General features: G+C 48.4%; 1 protein-coding gene across 3 annotated transcripts in view; it reads left to right on the forward strand.

The window, feature by feature from the left end:
* Positions 1-792: 792 nt before the first annotated feature.
* The window catches only part of IFNGR2 (interferon gamma receptor 2), a 34,059-nt gene continuing 11,129 nt past the window's right edge, over positions 793-23,722 (forward strand). The window contains exons 1-4 of one of the 3 annotated variants that reach the window (XM_014343157.5): positions 8,134-8,185; positions 8,738-8,865; positions 12,181-12,313; positions 18,806-19,011. In XM_014343157.5, the coding sequence (XP_014198643.1) occupies positions 8,790-8,865; positions 12,181-12,313; positions 18,806-19,011 (415 nt within the window). In that variant the 5' untranslated portion in view covers positions 8,134-8,185; positions 8,738-8,789. Of the gene's footprint in view, positions 1,050-1,899; positions 2,001-8,133; positions 8,186-8,737; positions 8,866-12,180; positions 12,314-18,805; positions 19,012-23,722 lie in introns of those variants that run through there. The other 2 variants (XM_034947937.3, XM_063601303.1) reach the window with 2 other exon arrangements.

Consider the following 23,722-nt stretch of genomic DNA (forward strand, 5'->3'; position numbering starts at 1 on the left):
GCGTCCCTCCTTTGCTGCGCTAGCTTTATGACGCATCTTGGAAGAACAGGGCAGATTTAAAACCCTCTCCCAACAGGCGTCAAACGACATGGTGCAGGCTCGGGCTGGGGAGCGGGCCTGCGGCTGCCCAGCTGCTAAAGGACTTCCTACTCGTGCACCGCCGCCGGCTCCAGGGCAAACCCCACGCCATTTAGAAATGCTGGAAGTTTCTGTCTCTCCCTCCCCCTGCTCGGAGGCCATTCCCCCCACCCCCAGAGCCCCACCTCCTCCTTCACTGGGCCCTTTCTAACTGCTTCCCCTTAAAACCCTTTTCAAAATGGGGTTGACGGGAGGCGGAGGTTGCAGTGAGCCGAGATCGCCCCACTGCACTCCAGCCTGGTGACTCCGTCTCAAAAAAAGGGGGAGGGGGGCGGGGGAGAGTTGAAAGCTTAATATGTACTTTGGGGGCTATTAAAGCAAACATTTCGACTAAAGGGGCGAATCCTCGAATTGTGCGATCAAGCACCCGAGAGGAGAGTTGCGGGGGGGTCAGGAGGGGTGGGGGCTCCAGGGAACGCCCGGGGGCCTGGGCCGGGGTCTCGCGGGGCCCTTCCGGAAGGATCGCGGCCCCCGAAAGTGGGCGTCCCGCGGGGCTCCAGTCTCCAGGACGTTCCGGGAGGCTCCGCGCTCTGGGAGGCCGGCTGCGTGGGGTCCCCGCGCTGCAGCCGCAGAGGCCCCCCAGGGCCGCGGTTCCCGGAGCGGGAAAGTCCCGCGCGGGGGCGGTGGCCTCGGGGGCGGGACGGGGCGGGGGCGGGGGCGGGGGCGCGGGCGGCCAAGCCGAATCCCCTCCACCGGGACGCCCCGCTGCCGCTCGGGAAGAGGCGGGCCCTGCGCGCCCTGCGCTCGCCATGGCGGTTTGGGCGGCGACGTGAGCGGCTCCGCGGACCCCGAGCGGGGCCCCGGCCGCGACCTGAGCCGCCGCCGAGCGCCCGGGGCCATGCGACCGACGCTGCTGTGGTCGCTGCTGCTGCTGCTCGGAGTCTTCGCCGCCGCCGCCGCGGCCCCGCCAGGTGAGCCGGGCCTGGGCCTCCGCGGCGGGACGCGGGCGCAGCCGCAGCATGTTGGGGCTGGGGGACTCCCGGATCGTGGGGTGGGGGGAATCTGCCGGGTGCTCAGAGTGGGTGGGAATCTGTGGGGTGCTCCTGGTGGGTGGGATATGCGGAGTGCTCAGATCAGGTGGGAACCTGCGGGTGCCCCGGGTGGGGGTCTGCGGGGTGCCCAGGGCTAGAGGGGCCCGCGGGGAGCCCGCAGCGGGGCTGGGGTGGGCGGCCAGGAGTTCCAGACAGGAGCTGGGCAGGAGCAGGAAGACGGGGGGCACCCCTCCTGGCGTCCTGGCCGCCGGGACACCCCTCTCCGGGAGAGGACACTCGGTGCCCCTCCGTGAAGCCGGTAACCTCGGCTGCGCCACCTCCCCCACCCGCGCGCCCGCGCCGGGAAAGCCAGCGTGGCCCCAGTCTCCGAATTTCTCGGAATGAACAACAGCAAATTGAATCCAGGGCTCGGGCAGGGGCCGCCTCTGCTGGCCACGGGTTCTGCAGCCTGGCGAGACTGCGCTTAGTCCCCGCCTGGAGTGCCTCCCGAAGGCCTGGCTGGAAGCTAGACTCAGTCCCTTTGTAGTAGCAGCGGTGGAGCAGGGACCAGCGTCTTGGACGGGTGACCCAGACTCAATTCCGACTTTGGCCGAGGGCATGTTTGACACTGGGTGTGAAATCTAGACAGTTCCCGCGGTCATAGAGATGGGGCAGCTGCATTCAGGCAGGGCTCAGAACTGTCCGGGTCCCTTCAGTGTTGGGGCGGAAGAGGAAGAGTGTCAACTGAGCCAGGCATTTATTTATTTTATTGTTGTTTGAGACAGGGTGTCGCTCTGTCGCCCAGGCTGAAGTGCAGTGGGCAGCATCTCAGCTACTGCAGCCTCCGCCTCCCGTGCTCAAGCGATCCTCCCATGTCAGCCTCCCAAGAAGGTGGTATTATTGGCCACGCCTGGCCAATTTTTGTATTTTTTGTAGAGAGGAGGTCTCACTATGTTGCCCAGGCTGTTCTTGTACTCCTGAGCTCCAGCAATCCACCCGCCTTGGCCTCTGAAAGCGCTGGGATTACAGGCTTGAGGCACCGTGCCCAGCTGAGCCAGGCTTTTAAAACCGGTTCTGTCCCTACCCAGAGAGCTTCTTACCTGGCGGCCTCCTTAACCTCTGACACCAGCTGACCACGCTTATGAGCCAAACATAAAAACCAAAAGAAACCCAGGCTTGGTGGCTCACGCCTGTAATCCCAGCACTTTGGGAGGCTGAGGCAGCATCATGAGGTCAGGAGTTCGAGACCAGCTTGACCAACATGGTGAAACCCCCGTCTCTGCTAAAAATACATAGCTGGGCGTGGTAGTGCCCGCCTGTAATCCCAGCTACTCAGGAGGCCGAGGCGGGAGAATCACTTGAACCCGAGAGCTGAGATCTCACCACTGCACTCCCGCCTGGGCGACAGAGCAAGACTCTGTCTCAGAAAAAAAAAAAAAAAAAAAGAAAGAAAAAGAGGAAAAGACCTTAATGACAAATGTGTGGCTAGAACATTCTTGTGTATGTATCTGCTTTTGTTTTGCTGGGTTCTTTCCCCTGGGGAGAGTGATATCATAGGAGTCTCGAGAACTTAGAAGATTCTTCCCATTCGAAGCTATAACCTTGTGTTGTGGGTTTGTTTTTTCTACCGGCATTCCTTGCAAAGGCCCATAAGTTCCGTATCTCCTTGATCTGGGGTGCCTTGCACTTGAGGAAATTATTAACTGCTTTTCCATGGGAGTCAGACAGATGGGTTCAAATCCTGACTCTGCTTCCACTTGGCTTCACGTCTTGAGCAATCTGCGTATGCCTCCTCCCTAGGCCTCCTCCTAATGAGAGTTGATGATTGTCCTAGTGTGGGATCAGCAGGCGAGTGACTTCATGCCAGAGAGGAGTGACTAGTGGTGATCTGTGGACTGTTTGTGACTTACCTGTGATGAGTCCAGAGGTTGAAAGATGTATTTAGAAACTATAGTCTGACATTGCCACAACATCCAGGTGCCTGTCCATCTTGCTAATGATTAACTTTAATTGTATTCTACAAAAGTTTTGGTCTATGTGATATGTTGCAAAATAAAAAAATTTTAAAAAGTGAGGCCAGGCTCGGTGGCTCACACCTGTAATCCCAGCACTTTGGGAGGCTGAGGCGGGTGGATCACCTGAGGTCAGGAGTTCAAGACCAGGCTGGTCAACATGATGAAACCCCGTCTCTACCAAGAATACAAAAATTAGCGGGGCGTGATGGTACACACCTGTGTCCCAGCTACTCAGGAGGCTGAGGCAGAAGAAGCACTTAAACTCAGGAGGCATAGGTGCAGTAAGCTGAGATCACGCCACTGCACTCCAGCCTGGGCGACAAGAGCAAGACTCTATCTCAAAAAAACAAAAACAAAAACAAACAAATAAAAAAACTGGCTCCATTGATCCTTTGAAAAGTAGTAGCAGCTGGGCACGGTGGCTCATGCCTGTAATCCCATCACTTTGGGAGGCAGAGGTGAGCAGATCACCTGAGGTCAGAAGTTCCAGAGACCAGTGTGGCCAACACGTTAAAAACCCCTTCTTTACTAAAACTACGAAAATTACCCGGGCGTGGTGGTTGGCGCCTGTAATCCCAGCTACCTGGGAGGCTGAGGCAGGAGAATCACTTGAACCTGGGAGGGGAGGTTGCGGTGAGCCAAAATCAGGCAACTGCACTCCAGCCTGGGCGACAGAGCAAGACTCTGTCTCAAAAAAAAAAAAAAAAAAAGAAAAGTAGTGTAGTGCTTTAAACTAATCTCTATTTTGCAACTATTTGAACATTTTCATATTAAACAGCTTAAAAACAAACCTAATGGATATCTTCAAAAGAAACACTCTTTTAGTCAAAACACAAAGTGAAAATATTCACAATGATTATATGGCAAATGGGTGGTAGAAAGGTTTTCACACTTTCCCATAACTTACCGGTGTAATTTTGAAATTGCTTTTATGGTCAGAGAAAAAAAAAAAGTGTTGGAAACTTTTTTTTTTTTTTTTTTTTGAGATAGTATCTCTCTCCATCGCCCAGGCTGCAGTGCAGTGGCATGATCACAGCTCACTGCAGTCTCAACCTCTTGGGCTCAAGCCATCCTCCCACCTCAGCCTTCTGAGTAGCTGGGACTACACGTGCACGCCATCATACCTGGCTAATTTTTGTATTTTTTTGTAGAGATGAGGTTTCACCGTGTTTCCCAGGCTGGTTTTGAACTCCTGAGGTCAAGAGATCCACCCGCCTCAGCCTCCCAAAGTGCTAGGATTATAGATGTGAACCACCCAGCCTGGCTCCGGAAACAGATTTTTTAAAGGGAGACATAGTATCTATCCCTTAGAGTTGTGTAAGGGTAGAATATGTAAAATATGGGACCTGTGGCAATTTGTAGCCATGAGCTGTTAAGTAGTGGCCGTTTGCACTAGATAGAAAAATGTAACCAACGGCACAAGTGCAGTAAATCAACTGACCAGTTAGTTACCTGAGTGTTGAGGAATTAAGGCTTCTATTTGTAATTGTAGCAGGTGCTGCTGACTTTTTCAGGGGATTGGATATGTACTGTGCCACAGAATTTTTTATCATTATTTGCTGACTTGAACAGCCAAAGCTTCTCATATGCTTAGAGACCACCGAGAAAGACAGTAAGTCCCCAGCAACTTAAAAACCATTGCATGTGAATGTCCACTGGGCAAGCTCCTGAGTGTTCATAATCTCAGCAAGTGAAAATATCATGTAGCTGGAATGCTTTTGCCACCTTTATAAACGATCATGATAGTAACATTTATTGGTCAGACGAGATGCCAAGTGCTTTATATACATTACCTCTCTTAATTTTCTTAGCCATTCTTTCGAACTAGGTTATATCTCTATTTTACTTCCTAGAAAGTCAAACCTTTCTTGATAGGAAGAGCCAAATAATCTAGGTCAATAACTTGATGTCCAGTTGTTGTTGTTGTTTTTGAGACGGAGTCTCGCCCTGACGCCCAGGTGGGAATGCAGTGGCGCTATCTCGGCTCACTGCAACCTCTATCTCCCAGGTTCAAGCAATTCTCCTGTCTCAGCCTCCCAAGTAGCTGGGACTATAGGCACCTGCCACCATGCTTTGCTAATTTTTATATTTTTAGTAGGGATGGGGTTTCACCACGTTGGCTAGGCTGGTCTCGAACTCCTGACCTCAAGTGATCCCTGCCGCACCCCCCCCAATCCCCGCCGGCCTCAGCCTCCCAAAGTGTTGGGATTACAGGCATGAGCTACCATGCCTGGCCTAGTATTTCTTGAAGACAACAATTTCCTGGTTATGGCTGAGGAATCAGAAAATGCCTTTTTATTTCTCATCTGCAAGGTGATGGAGGTGGGATCAATGATGTTCACCTAATTGACTTTCATCATAATGTCCCCGCCCCCAATAGAAAGATCCTAAAGGGTCAGTCCTTAATTATCAAGATTAAATGATTAATGTTAATTATATTTTATTTTATTATCTGTGTGTGATAAGTGTTAATCAAACTATGCTGTTAAGACCCAGGATATCCTCCTATTCTTTTTGTTTGTTTGTTTGATACGGAGTTTTGCTCTTGTTGCCCAGCTGGAGTGCAGTGGCATGGTCTTGACTCACTGCAACCTCCGCCTCCCGGGTTCAAGTGATTCTCCTGCCTCAGCCTCCCAAGTAACTGTGATTACAGTATGCACCACCGCACCCGGCTAATTTTTGTATTTTTAGTAGAGACAGGGTTTCACCACGTTGGTCAGGCTGGTCTCGAACTCCTGACCTCAAGTGATCCGCCTGCCTCAACCTCCCAAAGTGCTGAGATTACAGGCATGAGCCACTGTACCCAGTCCCTCCTATTCCTAAATATGCATAAAGTCTGAAATGCCTGGATCTGGGATAGGTAGATCAAAGGTGTTGGGATGGGTCAGGAAGGCAGAGTTTGTTCATTCACCTCTTCACCGGTTGTTAAATGGTCCTAGTGTTTGGCCCTGAGTGTATAAAAATGATTAAGACAATGAATGTAGAGAATAGTCTACTTAGAGACCTTGCATGGAGTTTCAGATTAAAGAAAAGAAGAAAAGGCCAGGTGTGGTGGCTCACGCCTGTAATCCCAGCACTTTGGGAGGCCGAGGCAGGTGGATCACTAGGTCAGGAGTTCGAGACCAGCCTGGCCAAGATGGTGAAACGCTGTCTCTACTAAAAATACAAAAATTAGCTGGGCACAGTGGTGGGTGCCTGTAATCCCAGCTACTCAGGAGGCTGAGGCAGGAGAATCGCTTGAACCCAGGAAGTGGAGGTTACAGTGAGCCTAGATCGTGCCACTACACTCTAGCCTGGGTGACAGAACAAGACTGTCTCAAAAAAAAAAAAGAGGCCGGGCTCAGTGGCTCACACCTGTAATCCCAGCACTGTGGGAGGCCAAGGCAGGCAGATCACGAGGTCAGGAGATCAAGACCATCCTGGCTAATAATGGTGAAACCTCGTCTCTACTAAAAACACAAAAAATTAGCCAGGCGTGGTAGCAGGTGCCTGTAATCCCAGCTACTCGGGAGGCTGAGGCATGGGAATTGCTTGAACCTGGGAGGTGGAGGTTGCAGTAAGCCGAGATCACGCCACTGCGACACTGCACTCCAGCCTGGGGGACAGAGTGAGACTCTGTCTCAAAAGAAAAAAAGAAAAAGCAATATGCAAAATTATGTAGGTCCAAAATAAAATAGGATAGAGTTTATGGTATTTTAGCGAGTGGTGGTGATTGGTCTGGGATAAGATCTTGAAGGATTTTCAGCTTACTCAAGTCTGAACTCTACCCTCTATGCCAGGAATCGGCAAAGTTTTTCTGTAAAGAACTAGACAGTATGCACTCAGATGGTTACAGAAGTTTGATTAAATGGCTGATTTCTGAATTAGGTATGGCGCTTGAGACTCTGCCTAGGGAGAGTGCTCAGGTCATGCTTATATGTGAAAATGTGTCGTTATTTTTTCCTCTTGCTCTCGCACATGTCCCTTGGTTTCCTAAGCTGAGGTTTTGAAAATGAAATTTTGACAGTTGAGCCAAAATGCCCTCTATAAGCACGTGTATTTCCTTCTTTAAAGAATTCCCTCTCAGGAATAAGAACAGTTGTTCTCTAATGTATTGTAAGATTTGGGGTTCGACCATTAACGCATTAGTCCAGTTCAATAAGCTTCATTTTTTTTGTTGGTAGCAGGGTCCATTTTATGGGCGAACATACCAGTAAGTTCCTTGCCTTCGGGGAAGTTTAAGTTTATTAAAAGCAGTTACAGATATATTACAGATGTATTATACAGCAGGTTTCTCAAGAGGCAAGAAGGTTCAGCAAGTTCATTGTCTTAATTACAATAATTTTTTTTTTTTTTTTTTTTTTTTGAGACAGAGTCTCTCTCTGTCACCCAAGCTGGAGTGCAGTGGTGCAATCTCGGCTCACTGCAGCCTCCACCTCCCAGGTTCAAGTAAATTCTCTGGCTCAGCCTCCCAAGTAGCTTGGATTACAGGCACCCACCACCATGCCTGGCTAATTTTTATATTTTTAGTAAAGATGGGGTTTCACCATCTTGGCCAGGCTGGTCTTGAACTCCTGACCTCATGATCCACCCACCTTGGCCTCCCAAAGTGCTGAGATTACAGGCGTGAGCCACTGCGGCCAGCCTACAACAATTTTTTTTTTTTTTTTTTTTTGAGACAGAGTCTCGCTCTGTCGCCCAAGCTGGAGTGCAGTGGCGTGATCTCAGCTCATTGCAACCTCCACCTGCCGGGTTCAAATGATTCTTGTGCTTCAGCCTCCCAAGTAGCTGGAAATGCAGGTGTGCACCACTGTGCCTGGCTAATTGTTGTATTTTTAGTACAGACGGGGTTTCACCATGTTGGCCAGGCTGGTTTCAAACTCCCAAACTCAGGTGATCCGCCTACCTCAGCCTCCCTAAGTGCTGGGATTACAGGCGTGAGCCACCGCGCCCATCCAATTAGAATAACTTTTTACATGTTGTATTTTTAAAATTCATAACTCATAATCTAAAATTTATGCTCAGCACAGCTAACTTTGGAGACCTACCAAGAATGGTGCAATGATTCAGCAGCTACTCATGGTAAGACAAGAGTATCTAGGTGTAACCTGTATGAAACCTGCATCTCACAACCACTGCTCCTTCTCCCCAGCCTTCCAGCCCTGGTGTTTCCCATCGGGGGCCATGTGGCCTGGAACACAGAGGCTGGGCTGCCCAAGGACAGGCCCCCTGACCTGCAAAAAGGACAGTCTTATCACAGATGTGCAATCCTTGGCACTTCCCTGTGGCGTCTGCAGTTCTGAGACTGATTTTCTTCTATAAATGTGAAAAGATAGGGGATGATAGGAAACTCGGATATAAGGCAGAACGATGTTGCTTGGGCCATCTCTTACACCTCAGTGAAACGGAAAATGAAGGAAATGGAAAGCTGGCATGGGAACCCCGACTTATACAGTGATGCCCTTTTGCTGTTCCACGCGTCACTTGGGGTGGAAGCCCTTCCTTGTCCCCTCGCCACCCACCCCGGAGCCCCTTGGTGCTTCCTTTCTCAACTGAATGCTTAGACTGGGGAACTAGAGGTGCCCGGAAAGGGAGGTCGGGAAGAAGAGACTATTCCTGTTGGTTCCTCCCCAGAGATGGGAGATGGTGAACTGGCGTGTGGAGGGCGGAATAATGGTCCCCAAAGATGTCCACGCCCTCATCCTCAAGAGTCCGTGAACCTGGGAATGTGCTGCCTGACGTACAAAAGGGACTTTGCAGATGTGAGTAAGTTAAGAGCCCTGATGTGGGGAGATTGTCTTGCATTGTTGGGCCAAGTGGCCTTATACCACCACAGGGTCCCCAAAAGATGGAGCAGAGGCAGAAGGTTCAGTACCAGGGAGACAAGAAGGATGCGGCCAACCTTGCTGGAGAAAGGTGCCCTGAGCCAAAGAATGGGAGTGGCCTCTAGAAGCTGGGGAAGGCAAGGAAATGGATTCTCCCTGGAGGCTCGAGAAGGACCCCAGCCCTGCTGATAACTTGACTTTAGTCAGTGAGACTGACTTTAAACTTCTGACCAGCAGAACTATAAGAAAATAAATTTAGATGTGATTTTTTAAAATTTATTTATTTTTAGAGATGGGGGGATCTCGCTATGTTGGCCAGGCTAGAGTGCAATGATTATTCACAGGCATGATCATAGCACATGCACTACAGCCTCGAACTCCTGGGCTCCAGTGATCCTCCCGCCTCAGCCCCTTGTTGAGCAGCTGGGACTACAGGTGCGCACCACCACGCCCAGCTAAATCTGGGTTGTGTGGAGTCACTAGGTTAGTGATCATGTGTTACAGTGATAAGAAGAACCTAATACAGGAAATAAAAGGAGTTGTCAGATTATTTGAATGCCCAACCCTAAGCAGACACTCACCCTGTTCCTGGAAAGAGCCGGGTCCAGCTGCGTTTTCTCATGGCCCAATAACAAGAAGCAGACAAACTAGGAAGAAAGAGAATTTATTGCTGTAACAGGAAGGTCGGAGATAATCCGACCAGACCAACTCAAAGTGTTTGATTTTCTTTGTGCTTACATAGGTTTGGGTTATGTGCCTATGTGTGGTATTGCACTAAGTCTATGAGTAACTAATTTTGTTTCAACTAGAAAGTCAGAGGCCAAAAAAGTGCTTTCTAAGTCTAATCAAGCTGTGAGGTCCCCGATACCTTCAAGGCCTGTCTCCTAAATTCTATTTAATGAGGACTGTGGTACCAGAGCATTTATTTATTTATTTATTTTTGAGACGGAGTGCCGCTCTGTCGCCCAGGCTGGAGCGCAGTGGTGCAATCTTGGCTTGCTGCAACCTCCGCCTCCCGGGTTCAAGCGATTCTCCTGCCTCAGCCTCCCAGGTCGCTGGGACTACAGGTGTGTGCCACCACGCCTGGCTAATTTTTCTATTTTTAGTAGAGACAGGGTTTCACCATGTTGGCCAGGCTGGCCTCGAACTCCTGACCTCAGGTGATCCACCACCTCACGTCCCAAAGTGCTGGGATTTTAGGCATGAGCCACTGTGCCCGGCCAGGAGTTTATTTCTATCTTATCTCATTTACAGTTTGGTCCGGAGAGCTGCCTTAGACTCTCCAATAAATCTATTCAAACAGCTGCCTCTGTTATCTTGACTTGCTCCAGGTTTGGAAGAAGCCTGTGTAGGATCTGTGTTTCATTTCTGGCTTTGATGTCTGGGTGTCAGTTTCCCTGGGGTTAATTATTAGCTTAATGTGAAGGCAGCATTGTGGAAATTTCTCTGCATAGTTCGGGTGCTATTCAGATCTGTCTGTGTGACTGTCATGCAGGCCTCTCTGTGTGACTGTGAGGGAGCATTGACCTGCCACCACCCCCCCTCTGGAAGCATCCAGTCCCCAACTGGCTTTGGGCATTGCTAGGTCATAGCAGCCACAGCACACCTGGTGGGCCTGCCTCTTGCCACGCAGCTTTACCTGTCTGCCTTCGGCCCAGGATGTCATGAGGCCTGCTGTGTGTCAGGAGAAGTGTTGTTAGCTGGTTGGGTGAAGGTCACCCAGAGCTCATAGGTGTGGAGGGGAGGGGCATCCTATAACTAAACAAATGGCCGCAGACTTGGCAATTCATCTTTCAGAAGAAGAGCCAGTGGTCAGGCTGTCAGCTGATCTCTTTGAGGTTGAGCGCATTTACCGAAAATGTGTGGCTTGAATTTCCTGCTTTGAATTTTGGAACAGCATGTTTTTCAAACCTTTCTTCCACCTTCTGGGCATTTCTTATTAATCTTTTTGGTCAAAAGCCTTATCTTGATTATGTTTTCTTTCTAAGACAAAAGGCTCCCTGTGAAGTACCTGCTTGGGAAAGGGAGGAGTTGTGGCTGTTTCTTCCAGGTCCCCGAAGGCTCCCTGTGAAGTACCTGCTTGGGAAAGGGAGAGGTTGTGGTTGTTTCTTCCAGGTCACCCCAAAGAGAGGGATTCTGATATTGGTGGTGTTTCCAGGGGAGTATATTCTTTCTCTGTTTATTGCCCCCTAACCTTTTTTTTTTTTTTTTTTTGGAGACAGAGTCTGTCTCTGTCGCCCAGACTGGAGTGCAATGGTGCGATCTCAGCTCCCTGCAACCTCTGCCTCCTGGGTTCAAGCGATTCTCCTGCCTCAGCCTCCCGAGTAGCTGGGATTACAGGCGCTCGCCACCGCACCTGGCTAACTTTTATATTTTTAGTAGAGACAGAGTTTTGCCATGTTGGCCACACTGGTCTCAAACTCCTGACCTCAAGTGATCTGCCTTCCTTGGCCTCCCACAGGGCTGGGATTATAGGTGTGAGCCACTGAGCTCGGGCCGTGTTGTCCTCTAAGTTTAATGTGTGTGAGAAGCAGCTGGAAAGCTTGTTTAAAATGCAGATTTCCTGGGGGCCTCAGGACCTGCACTTTAACCAGCACCCCCGTGATTGCGATGCTGGGGGTCCTTGAGAGACAACAACTCTGATGGTGCCCAGAAGTCGGCGCTCCTTGCCCTCCCCTGCAGCTTGGGCTTTGCGTACCTGATTTAGGATGTTTGTGTGTTTGTGCGTATGTAGTGTGTGCACGTGTGCACGTATTTGCGGACATTTACCAGACACTTCCTTGGTACTAAATCTGAAGCTAACGCGTGTCACATGATCACCACGTTAATCTTCGCCACAGCCCTGTGGGTGTATCATTATTGACCCCTTATTCCTGAAAAAGAAAACTCAAGCTCAGACAGGTGAAGTGACCTGCCCCGAGCCTAATGCAGTTACTAATGGTAGAACTGGGACCCCAGTCCGGCCAGACTCCAGGGCCCAGGACCTGTTCGTAACAACTGGGACCTGCAGGTGGAAAGGCTGCCCCAGGCGCCTCTTTTCTTTTTGTGCTGCCTGTACCAGTAGGGCCATCTTTGTAGCCAAAAGTCCGGGGTGTGGGGCCATGCCCAGGGGGACCTGGTAATGCCATTTCTGCACTTTGACAAAAACTGAGTTGTATGAATGACTTAGATAATGGACATTGAAACATTTTTGTAATTATTTCCCTCTCTCTCCTCCCTTCCTCCCTCTTCTTTTTCTCTGTCCCCCTCAAGACCCTCTTTCCCAGCTGCCCGCTCCTCAGCACCCGAAGATTCGCCTGTACAACGCAGAGCAGGTCCTGAGTTGGGAGCCAGTGGCCCTGAGCAATAGCACGAGGCCTGTTGTCTACCGAGTGCAGTTTAAATAGTAAGCCGGTATTTCTGTTGGATCCTTGCTGGGAGCTGTGGGGGCATCGTGCGGAACCCTGGGGCCACATACTAGTCCCTGCCTCTGTGCAGGGTTTGTTATCAAACCCGTGGGAAGCACATCGTTCTTGGAGCTTGTAAAATCTCTGAGGACAGAGGTTTCACAGCCTCCCACTCATCTGAAGGCTTAAACTACACTGGCAGTCAGGACTCCGCTGTCTAACCACACGGGTTCTTGCTTTGGTGGAAAGTTCATTCTTTCGCTGGTTTCAGGAGAAAGGTAAAAATAGGCTTCCGCCATGGAAGAGCAGGAGGCAGCTTTTAGTCTTCATCTTCGGGCTTAAAAATCGGATTGATTTAACCTTATAGACCAAATATGGCCTGATCAGAAATTTGTTTGGTTAATTACAATGAATTCTGACTTTCTCAACTGGTTTTCCATTTTGCATATTATCCTGGCTCTTTCATCTGTCTCTTGCCTCTTCAAGCTTTTGCAGAATTGGCCATCACTTGATTTGCAATATAAATACATATAGAAAGAGGGCAAAGTCCACATCCTTTGTTATTTTTTGTTTACGTTGTTAAGTAGGTTAATTGAAGAGTAAGGTGAAGTTATTGGCTAAGTCATTTTGTACTATTTGGTAAACCAAATGTAAAGACATGATGATGTCCAGTGCTTGTGAGATGGGACTGGTTCATATGTGTCCACCTGATGCTGTTTGCAGAATCAATTAGCATAGCCCTTTCAAAGAGGAATTCTACCAGACGTTTGAAGTCATGGAAATGTCCATAGTAGTTTTCCAATGTGTGTGTGTGTGTGTGCGCGTGTGCATGTGTGTCTGTTTGTTGTTGTTGTTTTGAAACAGAGTTTCCCTCTATCGCCCAGGCTGGAGGGCAACGGCATGATCTCAGCTCACTGCAACTTCCACCTCCTGGGTTCAAGTGATTCTCATGCCTCCTGAGTAGCTGGGACTACAGGCATGAGCTACCACGGCTGGCTAATAGGTATATTTTTAGTAGAGATGGGGTTTTGCCATGTTGGCCAGGCTGGTCTCAAATGCCTGGCCCCATCCTCAAGTGATCTGCCCGCCTGGGCCTCCCAAAGTGCTGGGATTGCAGGCGTGAGCCACCGTGCCCAGCCTTCATAGTAGTTTTATCCTACACAGATAATTCAACCCCCCATCAAAAAAAAGAGAGACAAAAACTATAATCATGAAGAGATACATGGAAGTGTATATTCATATCCATCAGTAGGAAAGTGACCAATTTTAGCCTGCTAACTTACGCTTGAACACTAAACCACAGACAGCCAATAGAAAGGATAATTAGATGTCATCTGGTAGAAATTGCAACTCTGTAAACTTTGGCATGTATTTGTATTTTTTATTTCTTATTTTTGTTACTTAAAAAATTTTTTTATTCACTTTTATACTGAAAAGTTGCAAGTGGTATGTATTTATTGTCAAGAATAGAAAGGGGCCGATCATGGTGGCTCACACCTGTAAAAGAATAGAAAAGTAGGCCAGGCATGGTGGCTCACGCCTGTAATCCCAGCACTTTGGGAGGCCAAGACGGGCGGATCACGAGGTGAGGAGATCGAGACCATCCTGGCTAACACGCTGAAACCCTGTCTCTACTAAAAATACAAAAAATTAGCTGGGTGTAGTGGCGGGCGCCTGTAGTCCCAGCTACTTGGGAGGCTGAGGCAGGAGAATGGCGTGAACCCGGGAGGCAGAGCTTGCAGTGAACCGAGATCGTGCCACTGCACTCCAGGCTGGGCGACAGAGCGAGACTCCATCTCAAAAAAAAAAAAAAGAATAGAAAAGTAATGTGGAAAAATGACAGGCAATTGATTTGTTAGAGGAGTAGGTTTCCAGGTAACTTGTTTTTCTTTTTTTTTTTTTTTTTTTTGAGACAAAGTCTCTGCACCCAGGCTGAAATGCAGTGGCACGATCTTGGCTCACTCGACCTCCACCTCCCAGGTTCAAGCAATTCTTATACCTCAGCCTTCTGTGTAGCTGGGATTACAAGTGTGCACCACCCCACCCGGTTCAGATAACTTCTTTTTTTTTTTTTTTTTTTTTTTTTTGAGACAAGGTCTCACTCTGTCCCCCAGGCTGGAGTGCAGTGGCATGATCATGGCTCAATGCAGCCTCAATTTCCTGGCTCAAGAGATCCTCCTACTTCAGCCTCCCAAGTAGCTGGGACTATGGGCGCACACCACTGTACCCAGCTAATTTTTAATTTTTTGAAGAGATGGGGTTTTGCCATGTTGCCCAGGCTGGCCTCGAACTCCTGGGCTCAAGTGATCCACCCACCTCAACCTCCCAAAGTGCTGGGATTACAGGCATGAGCCATCACACTGGCCTTTCTTATTTGTTTTTAAATGTCCGTTGTAACAGTATTTGCTTAATAGAAACAGGTGCTAAACTGAGGTTTGAGAGTTATCTCTAAATCACATTGATCTGTTCCTCCAGTAGTTATAAATTACGAACATTAAGTTACCTGTAATTAATGGAGCAATTCACCAGAGCAGGCTACACAATTTGCAAGACCCAGTGCAAAATGAAAATGTGAGACCCTTTATTTAAAAAGTATTAAGAATTTCAAGATGGCAACCGCAGAGCATCAAATGAAGTGCCTTTCTAAGAACGGGCTTGATGTGAGCGCACAGGTCACGTGTCAGGAAGTTGGCCCTACCCTCAGCATTCAGCAAACATTATACCCTAGAGCTAAACAAGAAGCTTGTTGTGAGAGTCACGGCTGATGTATTGACTTAGCCTTGACGCTGATTTATGGGCTCCTTGGCCTTGAACAAGGAAGTACGTTTACTGGTTTTCAGAGGAGATGCTTCTAAAAATAGGATAAAACGTTATTGCATTTTTAAAAAAAAACCTTTGATAGAGTTTCATATGATAAACTAACCTGTTTCACTTTGTCTTCTTTTCAAAAAGCATTTTATAGATATTTTCTCAGGGATAAAGGTTGGTTTTATTTTTTATTTTTATTTATTTATTTATTTATTTATTTTGAGACAGAGTCTCGCTCTGTCATCCAGGCTGGAGTGCAGTGGCGTGATCTCAGCTGACTGCAACTTTCGGCTCACTGCAACCTGCGGCTCACTGCAGCCTCCGCCTTGTGGGTTCAAGTGATTCTCCTGCCTCAGACTCCTGAGTAGCTGGGATTACAGGCACCCACCACTACGCCCGGCTGATTTTTATATTTTTGGTAGAGACAGCTTTTCACCATGTTGGCCAGGCTGGTCTGGAACTCCTGACCTCAGGTGATCCGCCCACCTAGCCTCCCAAAGTGCTGGAATTATAGGTGTAAGCCATCACGCCCAGCCTAGAGGTTGGTTTTAGTAAAAGAAACATAGGTTAGGGTACATGTGAATATTCCTGTTAGAAAAAGGTGAAATCGGGGATGATTTCTTTTTCTTTTTCAGTTTGTAGATTTGATAATGGAAGAGGGCCTTTGCATTTGTTTTTAGATACTTTGTTTTAGATACAAACATGTGTTTGGGACTTTTTATTAGTTTTGAGGCTTGTGAGACTTAAATTTCCACCGTGTTTCTCTACAATAAAGCATTGCTATGATTAAAAATGAAGATGCCTTTGTTTTTTGACAGAGTATCAAGACCAAAATTACATGGAGCACTTGATGGGAGAATTTCAAGTCTAGATCATGGGTGGCAGGCAGTGGCTGCAGGCAGTGGCTGCAGGCTGTTTGGCTCCCAGTGTGTAATTTTTTTTTTCTTCAATTTGTTGCCAACATTAAGAAATCTGGACTTTTCACTTAGAAAAAAATAATAATAAATAACAGGAAAAAAAAAACCCAATCCTGATGTCAGTTTTCCTTGAAAATGCAGACAGTCGGGCAGCGAGGCCCCTTCCAGATCACGCCTCCTGGTCTACTGCCAGCCCCTCTCTCAGACCTACCCAGCCCTGTCTTCTCAAACATTTGTTTTTCATTTTCTTCTGATTTTAATAGCAATCCATGTTCTTTATAGAAAATCTGGACAATCTAGAAAAGTAGAAGAAAATAAAATAACCTGTTGTTCTACACTCTAAGAATAATCACTATTCTCATTTTATTTTACTTTTTATTTTATCTTATTTATTTATTTGAGACAGAGTCTTACTCTGTTGCCCAGGCTGGACTGCAGTGGCGCGATCTCAGCTCACTGAAACCTCCGCCGCCTGGGTTCAAGTGATTGTCCTGCCTCAGCCTTCCAAGTAGCTGGGATTACAGGCGCCCGCCACCATGCCTGGCTAATTTTTTTGTATTTTTAGTAGAGATGTGGTTTCACCATGTTAGCTAGGCTGGTTTCGAACTCCTGACCTGAAGTGATCTGCCCGCCTCAGCCTCCCAAAGTGCTGGGATTACAGGTGTGAGCCACTGCACCCGGCCATTATTCTCATTTTAGACTTTTTTTTCTAAATTCGTTCTCTTGTTTGAAAATTGTGTGTGTGTGTGTGTGTGTGTGTGTGTGTGTGTGTGTGTGTGTAAACCAAACCAGACTGGGGTCACACTTCTGGGGTCTATTTCGTTTTTTAATTTGATGTAGTTAAATGTGAGCATTTTTTCATGTAATTATTTCTGTGTGGACATTGTATGTTTCATTATGTGACATATCACATGTGATGTATTTAACTTTTCCCCACTCATGGGCGTAGACAATTGGCAGCTTGTGCCTGTCCTAAGTCATGACCTTGTACATGAATCATATCTGGTTATTTTCTTACACTTCTAGAAGACAGGTTGCTGGGTCAAAGGGGATGGACTTACTTAACGTTTTTGTGAGTGACCTCACAAAGGCTGGACATAGCTCTTGAGTCCCAGGGACAGGCTGAGCCCCGGCAGTGGCAGGGGTGTGGGGGAGCAGGCCCCGCACTGCATTTGAGGAAGAGCCGTGCATGTTGCTCTTGGAGGAGGAGGAGCGGGGCGGTTAGAGGGTCTTTAGGTATCTGTCTACCTTGAAAAAGAAACCACTCACCTCTTCCAGAGCACGCCCCTCACCCCCAACCTGAGAGGAGAGGCTCGTGGTTTGCGATTCCTCTCCCCATTAGGGTCTGTCACCCTGGGGCTGGGTAGTAGGTATCTATGGCGGGTGTCTTCATGGAAGCCCTGGCCACGCATCTTGAAGTGGCTTTCATCTTGTCCCTTGCAACTTAAGCGGAAGATGCATCTTGGAGAGGGTCGGAGGTACAGTTAGAAGCATGTGTGGTACGTGAAAGCCGGTGGCCGTGGGGATACAGAGGGGTCTCCAGTCTCGTCTCCTGTCTCCCATGGCCTTGCTTTCTGGGCCACAGTTGCTGTTGTAGGGGGATACTGTCTGCTGCCCCTACTCAGGCTCCCAGCAGCCACCTCCTTGGCCTTTCTGAAGTCTGTCACCTAAGGCAAAGAGGTCAGAGCTGGGGACTAGAGTCCCACGTGGGAGTGTGGCATTGGGACTCTGGGAAAGGCACTGTCATTCACAAGGATGTGTGGCCATGTATTTGGCAAGGTTTTCATATGGGTGAGACAAATCCTCTTTGAATGGGCAGCTATGGGTGGAAAGAAACTCCGCACCAGCAGGAAGCAGGACTGGAGTTTGTATTAACACAGTTCCATTCCCAAAACATAGGCTACAGAGACTGAGTTTGAAGTATTAAAATCAGTTATGGGATGGAATGGGAGAAAATATTTGCAAATCATCTATCTGACAAGGGACTTGTATCCAGAATAGATAACGATCTCTTACAATTCAACAATTAGAAGACAAATAACCCAATTAAAAACCACAGCTGGGCACAGGGGACCACGCCTGTAATCCCAGCACTTTGGGAGGCCAAGGCAGGAGGATTACTTGAGTCTTGGAGTTCAAGACCAGCCTGGGCAACAAGGAGAGACCCCCAGCTCTACAAAGAAATTAAAAATAAAAATAACAGTAGCAGCCAAGCACAGTGGCTCACGCTTGTAATTTCAGCACTTTGGGAGGCCGAGGTGGGCGGATCACATGAGGCCAGGAGTTTGAGACCAGCCTGACCAACATAGTAAAACCCCGTTTCTACTAAAAATATAAAAATTAACCAGGCATGATGGTGCATGCCTGTAATCCCAGCACATTGGGAGGCCAAGGCAGGTGGATCACTTGAGGTCAGGAGTTTGAGACCAGCCTGGCCAACATGGTGACACCCCGTCTCTACTAAAAATACAAAAATTAGCTGGGTGTGGTGGCTCACACCTGTAGTTCCAGCTACTTGGGAGGCTGAGGCACAAGAATCACTTGAACCCAGGAGGTGGAGTTTGCTGTGAGCCAAGATTGCGCTACTGCACTCCAGCCTGGGTGACAGAGCAAAACTCCATCTCAAAAAAAAAAAAAGCGAGGGGGAACTGTATGGTACATATAAATTGTATCTCAATAAACCTGTGTTTTGAACAAAAGCTCTGGGGAAACTATTACACATGAAACAGAGAATTCTGTGAATTGAAATCCTTTTTTCCTTCCCAGCACCGACAGTAAATGGTTCATGGCCGACATCATGTCCATAGGGGTGAATTGTACACAGATCACAGCAACAGAGTGTGACTTCACTGCTGCCAGTCCCTCAGCAGGCTTCCCAATGGATTTCAATGTCACTCTACGCCTTCGAGCTGAGCTGGGAGCACTCCATTCTGCCTGGGTGACAATGCCTTGGTTTCAACACTATCGGAATGGTAAGAGAACTTGAGTATAGAACTTCCTTTATACTTTCCAGGTTTTCTTCACTTGCAGTATTGACTCCACACACCTCTGTCCTGCCTGTCACCCTAAATGACCAGCAGACAAATGGGTAGGACAGTCAAACCCACACTCTGACCTTGGAGGCTGATGCTAAGGGAGTGTGATTTGCTAAACCAGGGGTTGGCCAACTACAGCCTGCAGGCCAAATCTGGCCCACCACTTGTTTTTGTAAATAAAGTTTTATTGGAACACACACATCCATCTTTTATTGTGTCTATGACTGCTTTCACACTACAATGGTAGAGTAGTTGCAATAGCAACTGTTGAGCCTGCAAAGTCTAAATTTACTGTGGCTCTTTACTGAAAAAGTTTGCCAACCTCATGCTAGAAGGGATGCTAGCATATCTCTCTGATCACCCTTACTTATTCTGGTGCAACTTCTTTTATGTTGCAGAATAGGCACCTTGAATGGTGCCTGGCATGTAGTAGGTATTCAGTAAATATTTGTTGAATGACTGAGTGAACAAATATGTCCCCAGATATTGGAAGGAGACAGAAGAACCCTCAGATTCCAGTTCCTACATTTGTTCCTCCAGTAATTCATTTGTCACGTAGTCAGCCATGCCAGATGTTTCTTCCGTGTCTGGTTTATGCACACACAGGGCATGAAACTTACATGGATCTTGATTTAGACAAACTAATGTATAAGACAATTGAGGAAATGTGATCACCGTCTAGATATTTGATATATAATGAACAATTTTATTGTTGACTTATTTTTAGTGTTATAATGGTGTTTTGGTTATGATTTTTAAAGGGGGAGGAGGTCTGGTTAAGATGTTAAAGTTTATGTTATGTGTATTTTACCACAATAAAAAATTGGGGGAATAAAAAGAGTTCCTGCCGGGCGCGGTGGCTCACGCCTATGATCCCAGCACTTTGGGAGGCCGAGGCAGGCAGATCACTTGAGGTCAGGAGTTCGAGACCAGCCTGGCCAACATGGTGAAACCCCATCTCTACTAAAAACACAAAAATTAGCTGGATGTGGTGGTGCATACCTGTAATCCCAGCTACTTGGGAAGCTGAGGCAGGAGAATCGCTTGAACCGGGGAGGCGGAGGTTGTGGTGAGCTGAGATTGCACCATTGCACTCCAGCCTGGGCAACAAGAGTGAAACTCCATCTCAAAAAAAAAAAAAGCAAAATAATGCAAAGAACAGGAGGGACAAGGACAAAGCTTCCAGGCATAGAAGAAACAAAATTGGCCATAAGTTGACAGTTGATTCAGTTGGGTAATTAGTACATGAGTGTTTGTTAATGATCTTCCCTCTACCTTTTTTTTTTTTTTTTTGAGATGGAGTCTCTCTCTCTTGCCCAGGCTGGAGTGCAGTGGTGCAATCTTGGCTCACTGCAAGCTCCGCCTCCCGGGTTCACGCCATTCTCCTGCCTCAGCCTCCCGAGTAGCTGGGACTACAGGCACCCGCCACCACACCCGGCTAATTTTTTGTATTTTTAGTAGAGATGGGGTTTCACCGTGTTAGCCAGGATGGTCTTGATTTCCTGACCTCGTGATCCGCCCGCCTCGGCCTCCCAAAGTGCTGGGATTACAGGCGTGAGCCACCGCACCCGGCCTATCTTCTCTCTACTTTCTATGTGTTTGAAATTTTCTGTAATAAAAAGTTTTTTGTTGTCGTTGTTGTTTTTGAGATGGAGTCTTGCACTGTCGCCCAGGCTGGAGTGCAGTGGTGCAGTCTCAGCTCACTGCAACCTCTGCCTCCTGGGTTCAAGTGATTCTCCCTCCTGGGTTCAAGTGAGCCTCCCAAGTAGCTGGGACTGCAGGCACACGCCACTATGCCCGTCTTAATTTTTTGTATTTTTAGTAGAGACGGGATTTCACCATGTTGTCCAGGCTGGCCTCTAACCCCTGACCTCGTGATCCGCCCATCTCAGCCTCCCAAAGTGCTGGGATTACAGGTGTGAGAGCCACCGTGCCCGGCCAATAAAAAGTTTTTTAGAGAGGGTCATGCCTGTAATCTTAGCCCATTGGGAGGCTGAGGTGGGAGGATCGCTTGAGCTCAGGAGTTCAAGATGAGCCTGGGGAACATAGCAAGACCCCATCTCTTTTTTTTTTTTTTTTTTTTTTTAATCAGTGGTTTGTGCTAGGTGCTGTGAGGGACAGAAACAGAGAAGACAGGGCAATCCTGCCAGCTCCTCGTCTGCTGTGGACAAGCCATTTGTCCTTGGGTGCCAAACCACCCTCCATTTGAGCTATAAAGTGTCGAATAAGTGGGAATTATAAGTATGCAAACAAGTAATGATGGCTGGGCGCGGTGGCTCACCCCTGCAATCCCAGCACTTTGGGAAGCTGAGGCAGGCAGATCATCTGTGGTCAGGAGTTCAAGACCAGTCTGGCCAACATGGTGAAATCCCATCTCTACTAACAATACAAAAGTTAGCCGGGTATGATGGCACACGACTGTAATCCCAGCTACTTGGAAGGCTGAGGCAGGAGAATCTCTTGAACCTGGGAGGTGGAGGTTGCAGTGAGTCAAGATAACACCATTGCACATCAGCCTGGGTGACAGAGCGAGGCTCTGTCATTTAAAAAAAAAAAGGAATGATACTTACTGCCACTGCCCAGGGATCAAGAGAAGGTAACAGAAGCAGGATGTATCGTGACAGTGGGTCCAGTGCCAGCCAGCTGCCGCTTCTGGCCGGAGTCAAGCACCCATGTTTCTGTTAGTTACTGGCTGGGTTGCTGTTCTCTGCCCTCGTGCTTGAAAAGCTTGACACAGTGGTGGTCTTTCACACCTGCCACTTTCAGCTCTGCTGGTGGCGTTAGAATCAGTAATGGATATGAAGGTGGTTTACCAAGTGGAGGAGTGAGATGGTGGTTGGAGGGGGCAGGCTTTAGCATCACCCCCACCTGGGTTCATATCCCAACTCTGCATTTATTGGCTGTGTTACTGTGGGCAAGTAGTGTCACCTCCTGGCTTCCGTTTCCTCATCTGAGAAATGGGGATAACCTTATTTGTTTTTTTGTTTTGTTTTGTTTTTTGAGACAGTCTCGCTCTGTCGCCCAGGCTGGAGCGCAGTAGAGCAATCTCAGTTCACTGCAGCCTCCGCCTCCAGGTTTAAGTGATTCTCGTGCCTCAGCCTCCCCAGTAGCTAGGATTACTGGCATGGGCCACCACACCCCAGTTAATTTTGGTTTTGTTTTTGTGAGATGGAGTTTCACTCTTGTCACCCAGGCTGGAGTGCAGTGGCCCGATCTCGGCTCACTGCAACCTCTGCCTCTCAGGTTCAAGCGATTCTCCTGCCTCAGCCTCCTGAGTAGCTGGGATTACCGGCATGCACCACCATGCCCCACCATGCCCAGCTAATTTTTGTATTTTTAGTAGAAACGGCATTTCTCCATGTTGGCCAGGCTGGTCTTGAACTCCTGACCTCAAGTGATCTGCCCACCTCAGCCTCCCAAAGTGCTGGGATTACAGGTATGAGCCACCATGCCCATCCCGGGATACCCTTATTTGGCAGTGACACTGATTGTGAGAGGCTTCGTGGAAAGGCCATTTACCTGGAGGCTCCACACATTGTCGTCCAGTGTTCCCTAGAGCCAGCCTTCCTCCAGTGCTGTGAGAGGAGGCAGATTGTTCTCGCCTCAAGATGAGGTTTACTGGGTTCATGTCAGATCCCGGGCCGGGACTCTCTTCAGAAGGGCAGGTCTGAGCCCTGTGTTTTCAGCCGTGCAGTGGCCAGCTGTGGCTGGTGTCCACGCTCCCATGTGCTAATGGAGATGCCCAAAGAATGTGTCCAAAGCCAGTCCCTGCAGGTGCTTCTGCAACGCACTTCTGCACACTCTGCTCACTTAGCTGGGACAAGGGAAGCTGGAGAACGTGTGTGCTGGTGTCCCTGGGCAGGCTGAGTGGAAGAGCATTTTGTCACTGGCAGTCAATCCACGAACATCACTATGGCTGGTGGTGGGCCAGGCCTGACCTCACTTCTGCCACTGGGAGTTGTCTGGACTTAGCACCTCCACCAGAACAAATGAGGGGGCACAACTACAAACTCAGCAGTTCTTTTGCACAGAGAGAAGCTTGGCCAGATCATACACCTAACCCTCACCAACCTGGAGTGCCCAGGGGAGAGAATCCAGCCCCGCTGTTGTGAACACACAGTGACAGGATTGTCTCCTTGTGTAAAATGTGCAGACATTGGTCTCTTAGAACTTCGAGGACCCAACCTGTACTTTGATCTGAGTTTCTCTGGTGAATTACACAATGTGCATGCTTACTTAATAAATGCTTGATAACCCCTCATTGATAGCACACCATGAGTCACAGTCCTAGCCTGACCTGTGAATTATATGAAAAGCCTGAACAAATAGACTTAACATGGCAACACTTCTCAGTTATTGTGTTTAAATATAGTATGGGCGTGGTGGCTCACGCCTGTAATCCCAGCACTTTGGGAGGCCAAGGCGGGCGGATCACCTGAGGTCAGGAGTTTGAAACCAGCCTGGCCAACATAGTGAAACCCTGTCTCTACTAAAAATACAAAAATTAGCCGGGTATGGTGGCATGTGCCTGTAATCCCAGCTACATGAGAGGCTGAGGCAGGAGAATCGCTTGAACCTGGAAGGCAGAGGTTGCAGTGAGCCGAGATCGCACCACTGCACTCCAGCTTGGGTGATATGTGCGAGATTC

This window comes from Pan paniscus, chromosome 22 (genome assembly GCF_029289425.2).
Source record: "Pan paniscus chromosome 22, NHGRI_mPanPan1-v2.0_pri, whole genome shotgun sequence".
In the NCBI taxonomy this organism is placed as follows: Eukaryota; Metazoa; Chordata; class Mammalia; order Primates; family Hominidae; genus Pan; species Pan paniscus.